We start from the raw sequence: 19,599 nt of genomic DNA, 5'->3' as shown, positions 1-19,599 counted from the left end.
TATCTATTCTCTCTCTCTCTCTCTCTCTCTCTCTCTCTCTCTCTCTCTCTCTCTCTCTCTCCCCTCCCACCTACCTATCACTTCTCTCTATCCATCTCCACTCCCACTATCCTCAATTTATACAACAGCAGATTTCCCAAGTGCCCATCTAGCTTTTGTTGAAGCCTTCTAACGAAGGGGAGCCCACTACCTCTAAAAACTGCCCATTCCCTTCAGGACAGCCATAACTCTTAGGCTTTTCACATTGAGCTGAAATCTGCCTCTGTACCTTCTATTCATTACTCCTCTTTTGCACCCTCTGGGGCCAAGCAGAGCAAAATGAATCTCCAGTTTCCAATTTCCAATATATGTACAAACCATGCTGTACATATATTGAGACAAAGATCGTGTCCATCCTACAGTTTTTCTCTTCCAGGTTATATATCCCCATTTGCTTCAACCCTAGAACCCCCTAGATTTTCCACTGTGTGAGATGCCAGGAAGGAAAAGTAAAGCTCCCTTTTCTTTTTGTCTGGGGATTCTGGTGGCTCCAAAGGGGAACCAGCTGGGACCCTGCCCAAGGTGGGCCTGAAGACAAGTTGGCATTAGATCTGTCCTTCTCCCACCTCTCCCCCAGCCTGCAGAGCTAAGCTATGTTCAGGGGCTGGAAAGCCAGCTCCAGCCTTTGATCCTCAGCACTGATCCCTGCGCTAGAGTGCCTGCTAGGGCATCTCTTTGAAGTTGGGAGATGGCATGTGCTCAGGGCTGAGCTTGAGGGCCCCGTGCCCAGGACCCGCCCCTCTGAATCCAATGCCTGGGCAGCTTCTGAGACTCCAGACCACCAGCTACATCAAGCAAGCACCCATCCCTGGAGCCTCCAGCCCCACTGTGTGAGTGGTTGCGGTAGAGGAGGGATGGCCTGAGCTCTGCCCTTAGGGAGCTCACTCTCTTGGGCAGACAGAGGAAGCTTTGTAGCTGGAGGGCCCATGGGACTGCTACACCCAGACCACTGAGGCTTTTTGGCCCAGCTCTCCACAAAATCCTACTGGAGCCAGATTGTATGGGGGGAACAACCCTGGTCTTACACTCATGAAATTTGAATTCAAGTCCTGGTTCTGCTATTCTTGTTCTGCCTCTTCTCCTCTCTGAACCTTTTTCCCACTCTAGCAAATGGAGGAGTTGGACCAGATGCTCTCTAAGGGCCTTTCCTATTGACCGTCTCTACAATTTATTGTGCTAAACAGAAAAGAAGCTCTTGATTCTGTGCTAAGAACAAATGGGAGGACCTGAGTTCAAATGCAATCTTTGCTCCATCCTACCTGCGTGACCTTGGACAAATCACTTTAGTACTCTGGCCCCTAATTCTCCTTCTATAAAATGAAAGATCTGGCCTAGATCTGCAGTCCCTTCCGGCTTTAAATCAATGGTCCAATAATGAAAAAAATGTGTGGCTTAGCTGTACAATTCAGGGGAGTGGGGCGAGGAGTCTAGGAAGAGGTAAATCTTGGTCAGCCTGAGTCACCAGGAGAAACTCCACAGGAAAGGTAGCGTTGTAGGTGGGCTTTGAAGATTAGGTCAGTTGTATTTACCCAAAGGAAGCCTCAAGAGAAGACGGGGCTCCCTCCTTGTGCTTGTGAGGGAGATGAGAACAATTTTTTAGAATCACCCCTTGCTTGGCCTCTGAAAGGGAATCCTAATGTACTTCAGAGAAGGTGATCTCAGGCATTCCAGAGTCCTCAGACCTGGGAGGCAGAGGTAAGAATAAAATGACCTTAGGGGAGAGGTCTGGGGGCTAGTTGGCCTTTACCTCAGCCTGGAGAGGTTGGTTGTCCGGCCCCCACCATCTAGGAGGGAAGCCAACCAAGACTGGAATCAGGAGACTGAGTGGAAGATAAAAGGAGTTAGATTGGGATGTCAGCAGCTTCAGCTCCACGGTAGATGGAGTCCCAGTTGGAAAGTCGTGGAGGTGTGTGGGAGTTGGAGAGAAAGGGAAATCTCTAGGAGGCTTCAAAGATGAAAAAGGAGAAGAGTCTTCAAGGGAGTGAAGCCTACAGTCCCAGGATGCTCAAGAACCCCGCAGCCAGCCAGGTTGCACATGTATGATTTACAGTTTTCTATCTGGAAGGGCCCCTCAGAAACCATCTAGCCCAACTTACCTCTTTTTTATAGAGGAGGAAATGGTTAGTGACTTGACCAAAGCCACACAGGTAAATGGCAGAGACAGGATTGGAACCTAATTCCTTTGACCCCCAATCCAGAGTTCTTTCCATTGGGCCACACTGTTGCCCTCTCATGCAAATCAAGCCAGAGCAAAGTCCCTTCCTAGGCCAAACTTAGGGCTACCCAGAGGGGTGGGAAAATGTGGCTTCTCCCCCAACCCAAAGAAATAGATAATAATTCATCTACTCTTCATCATAACAATTCATCAGCAAGAAATGAAAGAGACCCTGCCTTCAAGGGCCTTACATTCTACAGGGGCTGGGCGACATCTAAACAAATAAATAAAGAGAAGTTACGTTGTAGGAGGTGACCTGAGCTGAGAATTGAAGAAGGAAACCAAGGATTCTGAGAGATAGAGTGAGGAGTGAGGGCATTCTGGGCATGAGGAGCACTGTGGGGAGATAGAGAGAGACAAGAGATGGAATGGCAAGGCCAGGGAACAGCTGGCAGACCTGCTCAGTTGGAACATGAAACTCATGAAGGAATGAATGAACAAAAAAAGGATTTATTAAAGACTTACTATTTGCAAAGCATCCTATCAGGGAAACAGAGAAGGGAGACAGTCCCTGCTCTCAAGGGAGATACATTCAATTAGGAGAGAGAGAACATGTTGAAGTATAAATTTAGAGCTGGAAAGGCCCATGGAATTCAAGGCTCTCATTTTATAGATGAAAAACAGAAGCCCTGATTGGTTAAGTTATTTACCCCTAGTCACACAGCTAGTAGGTTTCTGAAGTAGGATTCGAACATGCTTTCCTTAATCCCAGGCAAGTGGTTCAGCTGCAGGGCACATGGTGATGGTCCTTAGAGTTTAGTGGCAGAACAGATGCCTAAGCCTGGAGGTCTGAAGAGTTCAGGGGTAGTGGATGTGACTAGGCTTAGATATCCGGGACTGCAGGGGCAAAGCAGATGGAAAGACCTGGTGGTTTGAGTATCAAATAATCCAATTTGGTGGAATATAGAGGAGATATAATGCTGACATACAAATATGTCTTCTTTAGAGTTCTTTTAGTTGATAAAACAATAGCCATTTCTTTTTCTTTCTTCCTTACTTCCCTTTCTTTCTCTTCCTTTCTTTTTCCTTCATTCGTTCATTTGTTCTTTCGTTCATTCGTTTGTTTGTTCGTTCGTTCGTTCCTTTCTTTCCTCCCTCCCTTCTTCCCTTTCTCCCTTCTTCCTTTTCTCTCTCTTTCTCTCTTTCTTCTCTCTATTCATTTCTCTTCTCTCTTCCTTTCTCTCTTTATTTCCTTACTTTCTGTCTTAGTATTAATTCTAAGACAGAAAGGTAGCAAGGGTTAGGCAATTGGGATTAAGTGACTTGCCTAGGGTCACGCAGTTAGGAAATATCTGAGGCCAAATTTGAATCCAACTCCTTCTGACAGAGGCTGGTGCTCTATCCAATGTGATACCTAGCTGCTCCAAAACCACATCCATTTCCAAAGTTGAACCATTCAATAGTACCGTAGACTTAGGGATAAGAACCCACACTGGCAGCTCTGCTGGGGCCATGTCTGCACTTTCCTGGATGATGGTAGTAAGGTAAAGTTAGAGGTAAGATCAGTGAGTGACCTGCGGGATGTTGCTGCTTTATAGGCCCGGATGGCTGTCCCCCCTTCAGGCTCTCCACTGAATCATTCATGCCACCCACGGTCACTCCCAGGCTGCCCTACCCCAGTTCTTCTCCAACCCATCTGCCATGATGGCAGCACCATTGCTTTCCTGAGAAAGTGGAAGATCAGCCAGCAGGGAGCCACACTAAAGAAGAATCACATAAATCTACAAAGGCAGGCGAGAGCCAGATTGGACTAAGCTTTAGAAACTGAGTTGGGGAGTTTGTATTTTGTTCCGTTGGTAACGGTGATCCCCTGAATGTTTTTGACCAGGCTAGCGACATGGTCAGAACAGAAGCTTAGGATAATTGTTTTGGTAATTATGTGGAAGGTGGATTGGAGGGGAAAACTAGAATCAAGAACTATTAGGAGGCCAGTCCGGGAGCAAAGGGTTGAGGGTTTGAACTAAGCTGCTTTCTTTTCCAAAAGGAGAATTATTATATACACATGGACAGGGGAGAGCAACTTGGAGAGGGAGGGGACAGGAGACTATGCCAGAGGAGGATGAGACTGAAAGATCTGGGGATGTTTGGCCTAAAGAAGAGAAGGCAGAGAGGGGCATAGGACAGATGTCTTCAAATAGATAAATAGGAAAGGGATTACAACTTTCTTTTTGGCTCCAAAGGAAAGAACTAAGGCCAACAGGATGTGTTATTCATCTTAAAAAATTAAATTTCAGTGAACAAAAAATAGATTGCCTTTCCCTTCTACTTCTACCTTCATCGATGAAGAAAAAAAAAAAGAAAAACAAAATGCTTATGACACATTCTCACAGTCAAGCCAGATAACTTCTCCAATTGTCCATATCTGAAAAGTGTAGGTGTCATTCTGCATGTTGAGTTCACCGGCTTCTCTGTCAGGATGTGGGGAGCACACTCATCATCAGTCCTTGACAATCATGGTGGCTCATTGTGCTGGACGGAGATCTGAAGCATTTCAAAGTTGTCTCTCCAGGGCTGCTCTTCTATGAATTGTTCTAGTTCTGCTCACTTTGCTCTGTATCATTTCCTCCAGCTCTTTCTGGATTTCTTGGTTATATTCTCACTCATTAGTTTCTGAGGACAATTTCATCATATTCCAAATCCATTCATAGACTATAACTTATTCAGCCATTCCTGTCAGTTTCTGGTTCTTTGCCACCACAATAAAAGCATGCAACACAGTTTTTAGGTTCAGAAGACTTGAGTTCAAATTTTGTTTGACTCTTTTACTTACTACCTGGGTCACTTTGGATATGTTCTTCCTTCTTTTCTGGGCTTTGATTTTTTCTTCTAAAGAGACTCATTGATCTCCAAGTTTCCTTTTGGCTCTCAATCCTGCAAATCTGTGGGTTTACACACAAGTTCCCACCCATGACTACTTCCAAAGATGATTTAGAACCAGCTTGAACTGACTTGGGAGAGTTGATAGTTAAATTTTCAGGGTGAGCATTTATACCTTGGAAATTGGTAAGTGCTACAAACTAGGGCTTGATTTAAGGTGATGGAAAAAATGCTAAAGATGTAGATTAAAATGAAAAGTATTTTCTGTGCACATTTTTCCCCTTGGAAAATTGTGAAACATTTATCAGCACATCATTGGCTTCTTCAGTCACTCCAAAAGGCTATCTAGAGAATAGGTAGGGTTCAGTGGTGACTGTACATAACTAGCCATTTTTCAGAATGGAGCCTCTCATAGGTCATGCATCCTGATATCATTATTTTATTGTATATTTTATTTTTGAGCCCTTCCCTTCTGTCTTAGAATCAGTATTAAGTATTGGTCCCAAGGCAGAAGAGGGGTAAAGGATAGGAGTTAAGTGACTTGCCCAGGGTCACACAGCTAGGAATTGTCTGAGGTCAGATTTGAACCCAGGACCTCCTGTCTCTAGGCCTGATTCTCTATCCACTTAGCCACCAAGATGCCCTATCTAATGGCTTTTAATGGGACAGCCATGAAAGAATTCATTCATTCATTCATTCATTCATTTATTCATTTATTCATCCATTTATTTATTTTTAGTGACGAAAGTATTAAAGAAGCCCTGGTGTGTGTGTGTGTGTGTGTGTGTGTGTGTGTGTGTGTGTGTGTGTGTGTATTTCAATCTCTTTGCCCAGGAGTGCTGCCTCTGGCTGGATGCTATCCCCTTGTTCAGCTTTATGGCTACCTGGCAATCAGCGGGTCTACTTTTTTACCAATATATTTTCCAATGTGCATTTTTGGCAGTGACAGACCCTTCTTCTCACTGGCCTCCTTTTTATGCCTTTTTTCCCCTTCAATAAAGAGTCTTTGGAAATGGAAAGGAATGTATCTGGCATCTTAAAAAGAAAGACTGATGGAAAGAGGCAACACAGTAAGGTCTGCAGGAAGACCGGTGGGAGCTGGCTCTCCTGCCAAAGCCTGATTACTCATGGTGAGCTGTCCACAGGAGTCAATCCTCAGCAGTCCAGTGGTCTGCAGAAACTCAGCTCTAACTGGTTACTCAGCCTTGCCTTGGGGAGGCCAAAAAAGAATTCATTTTGGAACGCTTCCCTTCTCAGCAAGCCTCTTCTTTTATTCTCCTAGGAAGAGTGATTGGGGTCTTCCTTTATATCCTGTGGAAGTTGAGGAACTAGAAGGAGGGGGACTTTGGAAAAATGCATTGAGGCAGCTAGGTAACACAGTGGATAGAGCAACAGGCATAGAGTCAGGAGGACCTGGGTTCAAATTTGACCTTAGATATTTCCTAGCGGTGTGTCCCCAGGTAAGTCACTTGATAGCCATTGCCTACACCTTGCCACTCTTCTGTCTCAGAATTGATACTGACAGAAAGTAAGGGTTTTAGGGAAAGAAAAAAAAAGAAAGAAAATCTCACTTTTGGTGTGACTCAAGAGCCAAGGGTAGAATAATTCTGAGATCATGAGTTTGCTAGAACACTGGATTTAAAGTCAAAAGACCTGGAATTAGATCTTGGCTCTTCTATTTACTATCTCTGTGCTCGCAGGCAATTCAGTTGGCCTCTTTTGCCCAACGTTACCTCTTCTATAAAGTGGATGGCTTAGACTGTATGACTGCTAAAATTTCTTCTAGCTTTAAATTCTATCAATTTTGAGACACTGGATCTGAGGTCCATACCCATTTGTGCTTATCTTTGCCTTGGTTGTGAGAAGGGAAGTCAGACAGTCAGTGACTGAGCAAGACTCTAAGCAGAATGCCCCAAACCTACCACATCTAGCCATTTTGGAGTCTTATTCAACAATTTTGGGGCTCTGTGTATTAGGCAGGAAATACTCCCATTCGATTTATCTTTTTTTGGTAGAAGGAGATGGGACACTGGACATAAGGCCTTGTGATAGGGAGGTGATGAAATAGCTCAAGATATCAGTCTTCATGGGAAGAGACTCTGGATCATGTGTAAAGTCACTGAGACTGAGGAAGGGAAGGGTATAAGTATGTATTAAGCACCAATTATGAGGAACAGGATGATTTCAGAAAGAGCTGGAAAAACCTGCATGAACGGATGCAGAGTGAAATAATGTAGAACCAGGAGAATGTTGTACGTATTAAGAGCAATATTGTGGAATGATCAACTGTGAAAGACTTGGCTACTCTCAGCAATTCAATGATTCAGGACAATTCTGAGGGTCTTGGGACAAAGAATGCATTCCACCTCTAGAGAAAGAACTGTTGGAGTCAGAATGCAGGTGGAAGCATATGATTTATCACTTGTTTATCTGGGTATATGTTTTGGGTTTTGGTTCTATAAGATTTTTCACTTACAAAAGTAAATAAAATGGAAATATGTTTTGAGCAATAATACATGTATAACCCAGACTGAATTGCTTGCCAGCTTTGGGAGGGGGGAACGAGACAATTTGGATGACATAATTATGGAAAACCCATGTGGAAATTTGTTATTAAAATTAAAAACAATTGTAAAAAGCACAATTATATGCCAGACTCTGTGCCAACCACTTTATGCTTATTATCTCATTTGATCCTTGTAAGAACCTATGAGATATCACCATTTTATAGCTGAGGAAACTGAAGCAGACAGAACTTAAGAGATTTGACCAGAGTCACACAGTAACTAAATCTCTGAGGTCACATTTGAACTCAGGTCTTCCTGATTCCAGCTCTAGTTCTCTTCTTATTTAGGGGTCCGGTAATGGGGCAGAGCCAGACTAGGGTGTAAGTGCTAGGAGAAGCAGCATGCTATTTGGTCACTTCCTATTTCAACTAATTCTTGTTAATTCAGAGCTAAACCTGGTTGCCTTCATGCTACTGAAAAATCCATTGTAGATTCCAAGGCTCTGGGTGAAGACCCATTGCCTCACCCTAGTTATGGGGTTGTCCAAGATAGAAGGCTAGATTTGCTTCTGGGACCCATAAGAATGATGAGTGATGCCAGCCAAGGGGAGGATCATGGGGCTGAGGTATGTCCAGTGAACTTAAGTTAAAAAATAGATTGAAAGTTTAGGTACCAACCAATAATTTTCTTTTATCCATATATCCAGAGATCTTATTTTTGTATACTATTCCTGAATCTCCAAGAGAGGATCATGGGACTGAGATATATCTAGGAAACTTCAGTTAGAAAATAGATTGGAAAGCCGAGGTACCAACCAATATTCTTTTATTTGTCTGTCCAACAATCTTATTTCTGAATACTATTCCTGAGTCTTTGTATTCTCTCTTCTTTTGTAAATAAACCCTAGAAAAACTATTTATGCATGCCAAAGGGTTTGAAGCTGAATTAGAGGAAGGGGGGAAAAGATAAGGAGGAAATACAGGTCAGAAGTGGGCACGAAATATTAGCCAAAAAAAAAAGTAGGAGATAGAGGATGATCATTAGGGATTGAGGGCAACAGATTTTTGCAAGTTTCCCATTTAGCACAACCCCCTTGAACAATTTACGAGGAAACTGAAGCTGAAGGGAATTAAATGAATTGTCCAAGGTCATACAGTTAGTAATCAAGGTGGGATTTTAACCCACGTCCTCCAACTCTAGAGCCAACGTGCTTTCCTCTATATCAAATTGCTTCACATTCTTCTCTAATTTTTTTATGATGTGATCTTTTATATTTAGGCTATATAGACATCCAGAACTTTCTGTAGTATAAATGCTGGTTTCTATAAATTTTGTTTCTGAAAGTCTTCTTGCCAATTTCCCCAGTTGTTTATATCGAGCAGGGAGCCCCCTGGGAATTTAAGTTTGGCCCTGTGCTATTGAACATTTTCATCTTTTTCATCTAGGTAAAAGGCATAGATGGAATACCGATCAAGTTTCCAGATGACGCAAAGCTGGGAGCAATAGCTAATATACTTGATGGCAACAGAATCCAAAAGGAGCTTGACCAGCTGAACTGGAACTGAATCCAATTAGATGAAATTCAATAGAAACAAATGTAAAGCTTTGCATTAGGTTAGCAAAAATAATCATCTTCACGAGTATAATATGGGGAGATGTGGATAGATAGCAGTTGTTTTAAAAAAAATCTTGGTATTTGAGTGGACTTAGAGCTCAGAAAATGAGTCAAAAAGGTAATGGGATAGTCAAAAAAGGTAATGTGATCTTGGCCTGAGTTAAGATAAGGAATTGGCAGCCCCACTGTACTGTACCCTCATCGGGCGTCCTCTCTGGAGTACTGGGTTCGGTTCTGAGGGTCAGGGTTTCAGATAAACTGGAGAGCATCCATCAGAGGGCAATCAGGCTAGCAGAGGGGCTTAAGTCTATGTCACGTGAGATTCAGTTGAAGGAAGTGGAACTATTTAGTCTGGAGAAGAGAAAGTTTGAGAGGCATGGGGGAAGGCCAGGATAGCGATGGTAAAGTATTTGAAGGGCTAACCTGTGGAGGAGAGACTAGAATTTGTTCTATTTGGTCACAGAGAGAAGAAATTGGAACAATGAATGAAAGTTGCAAAGAGAAAAATGTAGCCTTGATGTGAGGAAAATCTCTCCCAATTAGAGCTCTCCAAAAGTGGAATAGGCCACTTCGGGAGTGGGGGTTTCCCCATTTTTAGGGATCTATAAGCAAGGCTGGATAGCCTCTTGTCTAGAGTGTTATAGTAGAAATTCGTGTATGGCTGTGCAGTTCCTTCCTACTCTCAAATGTTATGATTCTGTGATCACTCTTTTTCAATTGGCTCAGTGGATGGTGACATGGATAGATGGGGATGGTATGTAACCTCAGCTCTGTTATCTATAAGATGAGAGAATTGGTCACTAGATACTGTGATCCATCAGACTAGATCCTGGGATCCGTCGATCTGGAAGGGACCTCAGAGATCAACTCTTCTAGTTGCCTCATTTTGCAGATGAAGAACTAAGAGCCAAAGAAATTAAATTGTTGAATCAAATCAAACAAGCCAAATTGGGGACTGGACTGTGTCCCTGGTTTTGATTGGGAAGGTCCAACAATGAGGCATACCTTAGTTCCTGCAATGGCCATGGAATCCAAGGACCCGGATTCGACTCCTCCTTGCTCTGACAGTTCCTAGCTGTTTGGTCTCAAAGAAGCCACCGAGCCCTTTTGTTCTCCTCAGCATGGCTAGCCAATTTAGGTCAGTCCCAACATTAGGACCACCGGCAGGTTCTCCCGGGACCCTGGCATGTTAGCCAAGGTTACCCAGGTAAAAAGGGGCAGCGATTATAATAAGTCCAAGTGGTAGGGGATGAAGAGGAGACTGAAAAGAAAAAATGCTCTAGCCTCAAGGATCTGGAGGCCCATTTGGTTTTGGGGGGAGGAAGGAAAATTCCTGTGGCTGAATTCCTCTGTCTCCAGGGAGCCTGGTTCTCAGATCAACACTTGAGTCACCACTGGAAGAGAGGATGTGAAGTCAGAGCCAGTGTTCCAGGTATTACAAAAACAGGGACATGGAGCCAGGGGCCCAGAGTTCTCTCTGGGCATTGTGACTGGGGTCATTCCATCGTCTCTTTTTATAGTTGAGGAAATTGGGGCCTAGAGAGGGGATGATGTTTTCCTGAAGGTGCTCAGCAAGCGAGAAGCAGATCTGGCTCTTCTGACTTTCTGAGTGCAGTTCTCTTTATACAGCACCACAATTCCCTGGGGAGATGCCAGTCCTCTTAGTCCTTTCTCCCGAGGGAGGATAGAGGGGTAGAGGGGAGGGTGGCCCCCTGCCCTAGGTCAGCTGCAAAGAGAGAAGATGGGGCCTTGCTGGCTGCCAGGCCATTCATCAGTCTAAACCAGTGATTCCCAAAGTGGGCGCCACCGCCCCCTGGTGGGTGCTGCAGCGATCCAGGAAAGTGGTGATGGCCACACTTTTTTTGTATTACATTCTATTCTGAATTCAATAAATAGTTTCATAATTTCCAGGGGGCGCTAAGTAGTATTTTTTCTGGAAAGGGGGCAGTAAGCCAAAAAAGTATGGGAACCACTGGTCTCTCCTATGCCACTCTCTGTAGGACCTTACCTGGTTTCAGTTTTCTTATCTGTAAAATGAAGGGATTAGACTAGATGCCATATCTCAGGCCTCTGACCTGTACGGACTTGCTTCATCCTAGCTCAAGATTGGTTCTTTTATCCCTAAGTTTCTAGGCTTTTGGAAGTTCAAAAGAACTCCTATCTTCTGGCTGCTGGCCCCCTTTATAAATCTCTGGGAATTAGTCGGGGTAGGAGAGGACCCAGGCTCCCCTGGAAAGGGTAGGGGTGTAAAATATATCCACAGGAAATTGGACACGGGACTGGACACTGGAAGAGTTGTTCTAGAGGTGGCAGAATGGAGGTAAAAAGCAGCAGCTTTATCACCTGCTGCCTGCTGGGAGCCTCCCTGCCACTCATCTTTCCCCATAAACTCAGCGTTGGCCAAGATTTACTAGAAGATACATTTTTTTTTTTTTTTGGTACTCACCCTCCCCCAACTTGGCATTGGAACCCCAGTCATACACTTTCTCAAAGAGAGAGGGGAGGAAAAGTGTTCCCTGGCCAGGATTTATGAGGGTTTCCCCGTTTCCTGTTCAAATGGGGCCTCCTCATCTCCTGAAGCTGCAGACATGTACACAGTGTCTGCATTGTTCCACATTGGCTCCTGCCCCTTCCTCTTGGTCCCAGGGCCAGGAATGGGAGCGCTGGAACGAGGCTGACTTGCTTTGTCCCGACTTCTGCTTATAGAGAGTTGTAACTAGAACTTTTAAGCCCTTGGGCTGAGGTGGTGTAAATTCCCCGGGGTGAAGCCTTTGGAGAGAGGGAGGCGAGAGAGTGGTGACACTGAATTTCCTTGGGATTATTCTGTTCTCAGTGGTCTAAATCCTGGCACCTTGGGGGAAAGCCTGGGCTCATCCATTCTACTTATAGTTTTAGGGCCCTGTAAAGGTTCACATTCTCCAGGCTGGTCTCCTCAGACAATGTCACAAGGTCAAGTCTCTGCTCTACCACTTAACTCTTTAAAAAAAAAAATCCCAACCTTCCATTTTATTTTATTTTCTTACCTTCCATTTTAGAATCAATACTGTGTATTGGCTCCAAGGCAGAAGAGTGGTAAAGTAGCCAATGGGGGTCAAATGACTTGCCCAAGGTCACACAGCTGGGAAGTGTCTGGGGTCAGATTTGAACCTAGGACCTCCCATCTCTAGGCCTGGCTCTCAATCCACTGAGCTACCCAGCTGCCCCTGAGCTTATATTTTAAATAGAGGAGACATAGATATGTCTCCTCTATTTAAAAAAAAGTTTATATATAAAATAAACATATATAAAGTAGATTTTAGATATCTATATCTATATAATATATTATATATAATACATATATAATATATTATATATAATACATATATATGTATATACATATATGTATATATATGCATATATATATATATATATATATAAAGTAGAGCTTTGGAGTAGGTGGAAGGGTCTGGTGCTCCTAAAAGTATAGTATAGGAGAGGTAGAAGGGCCAAGTGGTCCTGAGAGTATGGCTATAGGTGTAGATGGGGCAAGGCTCAGGGGTCCTTACAGTGCATTGGCAGGACATAAGATAATGCTCGGAAATCCAGGCACTTTCTGAACTTTGACTTTCTTCCCTTTCCCCAGGAACTGAGAGTCCCTAAATTGGCAGGAAGATTGTGGAGTGGAGGAAAGTTTTCCCATTGTGCCTTCTTCCTAACGGGCCCTTTGGATGGGTTGGTCGGGTGGGCTGGGGAGGGAGGAGGAGAAAGTAGCCTGGAAGACTTCCTTCCTGCTTCACGCCACTTCTGTGCCATTGCTCATTGGCAATGTTTCGCAGCCTGCTCTTTCCCAACAGGCATTATCCTTTGCCCTTTGGGTGGTTCTCAACTCCAGGACTTTGGAAGCGATAGAATTTCATGACTTACAGTATTGCTGCCTCTTTGGGAGAATACCATTTCAGAGAGAAGCTGGGGTTATTAAAAGAGCCGAACAACTTCTCAAAGGCACTTCTGGCTGCTCTCTTTCTATTCAATTCTGGGCTCAGTTCATTGGCTATTTGTAGCGTCTGTCCCAGAGAGATGAACTGATAGATGAGAGGATGGGAGAATAAGCACTGTTAAGCTCCTACTGTATCGCAAGGAACAAATATGACCTCATTTGATCCTTAAAATAACTCTCTGAGTGAGATGCTATTATTAGCCTCATTTGACAGATGATGAAAGTAAGGTAGACAGAGGTTAAGTGACTTACCCAGGATAACACAGTTAGTAAGTATCTGAGGCTGGATTTTAACTTAGGTCCTCCTGACTCCATCCACTGTGCTACCAGCTGCCTCTGAACTTTATAGGTTGTTAATATGACTGCATGTCAGAGTCTGGATGATAGATATTCTTTTTCCATTTTGTTTTTCCTGTATGGATATTATTCAGTTGTTTCATTCACCTCTTTGTGATCCCATTTGGAATTTTCTTGGTTGAGATAATGGAGTGTTTGCCATTTCTTCCTCCAGCTCATTTTACAGATGAGGAAACTGAGGCAAACAGGGTTAAGTGATTTGCCCAGCTAGTAAGTGTCCGAGGTCAGATTTGAATTTAGGATGATGAGTCTTCCCAACTCCAGACCCAGCTTTTCTATCTACTGTACCACCTAGCTGCCTTCCTTATACAGATAGGGCAAACTCTTCTGTGTGATTATAAATCTCATTTAGGAGATTCTAAAATAATATTTTGGGCTTTGTGTTGCCAGCACAGCATGATTTGCAAACAAATGTGCCTGGAATTTTAATTATTATTTGTTAAATTGAATTGAATTAAGGACTCTCACCATTTCCTTGGTAGTAAGTGCAGAAACTTTGATGGTCACATTAGTAATGGATATCTCTGACTCCAAACAGAGATTTAAAATGGGTTTTAAGAGATCAGCATCAGTTCATCTAAGGTCCTTTTAAGAGCTTGTTTATGCCTTTCCAATACTCTTCTGTTTGAGCCAATACCAATGGTGGGATCTTGAATTTTTTTTTTTTTTTTGGCAGGGAAAACCCAATGATATAAGGAATAGGTGTAAGAAAGAGCATGGATTCTAGAATGAGAATGGATATAGACTCCAATTCAGACATAAAAGATGTAACCAGAGGCATATCATTTATCTTTTCTGGGCTTTGGCTTCCTCATCTATAAAATGGGTATAATAATCCTTGTGTATGATTATCTGAGGCCCGGATCTTGAGGTTCTGGGATAACCAAGATCAGTTTTGATTTTTAGGGACTTCCTTTTGTCTTTCCAAAAAAGGCAACGCTTTTCCATGCAAATATTCGGGCTAACAAGTCATCTAATGCAGGATATAATTTAATCCAACAAAAAAAAAATAGACTCACGCCTGAGGCCATCAAGATTCAAGAGAATTCCTTCCTCTCCAATGAGCCTCACCTCTGCAAAGGTCATTAGAATTAAAGAACTCTCCTCAAGTGGAGGCTCTTTTTCACTGAGAGCAAAGTATTCAGGGTTACTGGAGAGACAATACCTCCCCAGACCCAAATAATCCAGGTAACTCACCCTTTCATTGAAGGACAACGTCTAATTTTGTTCTTCCATTTGGAGTTCCTCCTCAGTTCTAGAACTTGTTTGGTCCAGGATCTCTTCAACTTGCTCCATGAGGCTAGTCCTAGGAATTTCTCCCCATTGCTCCATCTTTGACCATCTTTAGGGCCACATGGAACATAGGGTCCCTTGAAAGTGTCAGAGGATTTCGTCGGGGACATGGTTCCTTGGAGGGTCTGTTGCATGGGATCTGGGTTGGCCAGGCAAGGGAAGGAGAGGGTAGCCCATGGTGCCTGCTTCCCTCTGGTGTGCAGAACTATACCACCTTCAGGGACCAAGACACCGCAGGTATGCCACTATTTTGCCCCATATGGTACTCTGGAAAGGCCTCACGGGTATAGGAACTTCCTTTCAAGTGTATTAACTAGAAATTTTGTACCTTTGGACTCCGCATCCCAGAATTCTTTCCTCATCCCCAAATTCCTTTTCCCTTTTTGTTTACGTGCATCTTTGCTTTATTGTTTATATAGTTCTGTATCTCCTCCCATGTGTTCTCTCTTCCACATGCGTGGCTTGGGTGAGCTCCCTCTGGTCTCTAACCTTTTAGTTTCCTTTTTGCTTCAAGTTAATTTTAGTAAATCTTATTAAATATAACACTTGGAGTATATTGTATATTAATTTAAATCTTACACAAGGAAGATAAATTTAAATGGGTGGGCATCCCTTCCCCTTGTCGATATGGTCTCTCCTACTCTTAACTTTTGTTTGCAAAACTATCATGCTGATGGGGGAGATGGAAAAGAAAAGCAGTCAACTATTTGTGGCCTTGGGTGCGAGTCTTTGCTTTTTCTGTTAGATTAAATAAAGCCTGCCCTATACACGATGACTTGTTAATCTGGGTATTTGCATGAGAACTGAGAGCCCTAGACATGAGTCAAATGCTGACTTGGGTTTCCATATCCAAGCCAGAGAAGAGAAAAATTATATAAGGCGCCTTCTTGGTTTTGAGCCATACTCTCTACCTGGCAGGTCTTTATTTATTTATTTATTTATTTATTTATTTAGCCCTTACCTTCTGTCTTAGAATCAATACTATGTATTGGTTCCAAAGCAGAAGAGAGGTAAGGGCTAGGCAATGGGGGTTAAGGGACTTGCCCAGGGTCACCCAGCTAGGAAGTGTTTGAGGCTGGATTTGAACCTAGGACCTCTTGTCTCTAGGTCTAGCTATCCATCCACTGGTCTGTTTTGAGGAAAGTACTTTGTAAGCCTTAACTATTCCTCTTTGTCCTTCCTCCATAAACAGCTATATTTTCTCCTGAGCTCTTTAGCTAATCTGGAAGGGAGATGGTAGAATGGAAAGAGCCCTGGACTTACAGTCAGAAGACCTGGGTTGGAATCACAGCTCTGCCATTTACTGGCTGTGTGTCCTAGGGCAAGTGACTGACCCTCTTGAGGCCTCAGTTTCCTTGATTGTAAAATGATGAGGTTAGAACCAATGATTTCCAAGAACCCTTCTTGCCTTGTCTTTCTGTGACTCTGTTTCTTCCCGTTTTTCTTGCCGATCAGTTTTGTTGAGCACCGGCCCCAGGAGAAACTATGGAAAGGAGTTTTGGGAAACAATCAGACTCGGCCCTTTGGGGAGCAGATTTCATGATTTCTTCAAGGTTACCTTGAAGAACTTCAAGGTTACATGAAACTCTCTGAATGTGCCAAGGCCAGGGAACAAGAGTCCACAGCAGCAGCCCAGCCCAGAATGCATGAGCTGCCCCTTGCTCAACTTGGGCATCATCAGCCAAGAGCCGGTGATCCACCCCAGCAGCTGACATCAGCCTGATTGGGAGGCCATACCAATTGCCAAGATGCTGGTGATCACTTAACGACAAACATTTGTAGCTAAGGTATTAGGGCTCTGGGGCTGCTGCAATGTTTCCAGACTTCTATGGCCAAGAGAAATGGGAAATTCCTCCCCTCCTGTGGCCAGTCATGAGAATCCCAAACCGGCCAAGATGAAGCAGGTGAAGAAGAGGGGAGGGACCGCTCGTTCCAGCCACAAGGACCAAATCAGGACAACCCTGGAAGGTCACTGGGGCTCCTCCCCGAGTGGTATGTTTGATAAAGGACCCTGAGCCCCAAGAGCCGGTCTAACTGAATGGGTTCCTCCTCTTCCTCAGCACCTTGACCACCGGCCTCTGGGCCATAGAGGGGGCTCTAAGGAGTGGGGGAGCCAGAGAAGTCGAGGATCCAGGGCTCCACTTCAAGGTGCTTCTCACCTGGGTCAGAAGTCTGGATTCTCATAATGGAAAATAGAACTCGAAATGCAGAGCAACGTGTGATCAGAGCCAAGTGAGTCATATGTGCTGTTAGGGGAGAGAGACAGAGACAGAGAGACAGAGAGAGACAGGGAGAGACAGAGAAAGAGGGAGAGACAGATAGAGAAACAGGCAGAGACAGAGAGAGAGAGACAGAGACAGAGAGAGAGGGAGAGACAGAGAAACAGACAGAGGAGAAACAGAGAGAGAGACAGAAAGAGAGAGACAGAGACAGGGAGAGATAGAGAGGGAGAGACAGAGAAATAGAAAGAGAGAGACAGAGAAACAGAGAGACAGAGACAGAAAGAGAGAGACAGGGAGAGATAGAGAGAGAGGGAGAGACAGAAATAGAAAGAGAGAGACAGAGAAACAGAGAGACAGAAAGAGAGACAGGGAGAGATAGGGAGAGAGGGAGAGACAGAAAAACAGAGACAGGGAGAGACAGGGAGACATATAGAGAGAGGGAGAGACAGAGAAACAGAGACAGAGAGAGACAGAGTCAGGGAGAGATAGAGAGACAGAAAGAGAGACAGAGAGAGATGGAAGGGAGGGAGAGAGAGTACTTTATGTGTTTGGGAGATTAAGGAAAACTTTCTGATCAGTGAGGTCTGATTTAAACCTTGAAGGATGAGAAAGATTCAGCTCCCATCATGATAACTCTTCATTCCTGCAAACCAGATCATCAGTGTGTGTAACCTGCCTACCGCCAATCTATGGGACCTGGACAAAGGGCCTTCTGCCATTAGGGCTGACTTTTTATCCATGACTTTCATGTTACTAATACCAATGGGTAAAAGTTATTAAATACTTTCATACTCATTAACTCATTATCTTATTACAATCATCCTAATTTATCTAGTTCTGCCAAACCCACTGCCACATTCCTCCAGGCACCAGATTTATCCTTGATGCTTTTGCTTTTTAACCCTTGCCTTCTGTCTTAGATCAAGACTAAATATCAGTTTCAAGGTAGAAGAGCACTAAGGAGAAGGCAATTGGGGTTAAGTGATTTGCCCAGGGTCACATAGGAAATGTCTGAGACCAGATTTGAACCCAGGATATTCTGTCTTTAGGCCTGGCTCACTATCCACTGAGCCACCTGGTTGCCCTACCCTTGACTTTTGTTCCCTGACCCATCATATCTTTCTTTTCCATGCCTTTTGCCTCTGTTTCTCCTTCTCTATACTCTCATCATAGTTTTCCTTTGTTCAGGACCTCATCACTTTTCATCTGGATGAGGAAGAGGTTGGTTACATTAAGAAGCATGCTGGGTGCTAGAGAAACAAAGACAGAATTGAATCAGTCCCTCCCTTAAGGGATGGCAACATACATATATGCAGTCATAAACAAAGCAGAGATAAGGCTACTTTGGGTATTTGGGAGCACAAACAATTAATGGGGTTCATCCTTTGGGATGTGTCTTGAAGGAATGAGGAAGGTGAGTAGAGACTGCATTCTTGGCATGGGAGGGGACAGCCACTAAATACAAAGGCAGAGAGACAGGAGATGGGAATGTTATAAGTGTGAAAAGTATAAAGAAAGCTAAGCTGGATGCACTGTAAAGTTTGTCAAGGGGAATAATGTGTAAAAAAATAGGAAAGGTAGGATGGGATTGGGAAGTGCCAAGTGAAGATATTATGTTTGGTTCCAGAGGTCATAGAGAACCACTGGAATTTATTGAGTGGAGTGTGTGTGTGTGTGATGATCATGATGATGATGAAATCTACCTACGCTTTTTAGAAAAGCACTTTGATGGATGTATGGATGATGGATTAGAGGGAGGAGAGACTTAAGACAGGAAGACCAATTAGGAGACTATTGTAACCAGTGCAAGTGAAAACTAATTAGAACATGAACTAGGATAATGACTTTATAAATTGAGAGAAAAGAATGAATGGAGGTGAGAAATGTTGCAGGGATAGAAATGATAAGATTTAGTAACTGATTGGATGTGTCAAGAGAGTAAAGGACAACAGCAAAGTTGTGAACCTGGATGACTAACAGGAGGGTGGTGCCCTCAGCAGGAAGAGGAAGGTTCAAAAGAAGTGTGGGGAAAAGAGAAGATCAGTTTTGTTTTGGACATTTTGAGTTTGAGATGTCTGAGTGACATCTAGTTTGAGAAGTCAAATAAATGATCTGGGACTGGAGAGAGACTGAGATGGGATATATACAGATTGAAGAATCATTTGCATAGAGATAATGATTGAACTTGTGGGAGCTGACCAGGGCAGAATGGAGATTGGAGGGAATGAAGAGAAAAGGGTCAAGGACAAATTCTTGGTGGGTATCCACAATGAGTGAGTATGATGTAGAAGGAGCAACAAAGAAAACAGAGGAGAGATCAAACAGGTAGAAAGAGAGCCAGGAGACAGCACCATCATGGAAATATTGAGAGGAGAGAATATTGAAGTGAGGATGATAAATATCAAGTAACTGAAAAGAGGTCAAGAAGGATGAGGATTGAGAAATGGCCATGATATCTGACAAGGAAGGGATTGTAGGCTATTTTGGTTTCTGTTGAGTGAGTTTGTAAGTCAGACCTCAGAAGATTTAGGAGAGAGAGAGAGAGAGAGAGAGAGAGA

The 19,599-nt window shown here is 43.6% G+C and overlaps 1 protein-coding gene across 1 annotated transcript in view; it reads left to right on the top strand.

Annotated features, from left to right (window-relative positions):
* FGFRL1 (fibroblast growth factor receptor like 1) overlaps positions 1 to 16,531 on the top strand; it is a 170,496-nt gene extending 153,965 nt beyond the window's left edge. Inside the window, exon 5 of the mRNA XM_044681781.1 lies at positions 16,428 to 16,531. Coding sequence (XP_044537716.1) covers positions 16,428 to 16,531 — 104 coding nt within the window. The remainder of the gene's footprint in view (positions 1 to 16,427) is intronic.
* Positions 16,532 to 19,599: the final 3,068 nt, after the last annotated feature.

Source organism: Gracilinanus agilis, chromosome 6 (assembly GCF_016433145.1).
Source record: "Gracilinanus agilis isolate LMUSP501 chromosome 6, AgileGrace, whole genome shotgun sequence".
NCBI lineage: Eukaryota > Metazoa > Chordata > Mammalia > Didelphimorphia > Didelphidae > Gracilinanus > Gracilinanus agilis.
This window is presented reverse-complemented; position numbering and strand designations above follow the sequence as displayed.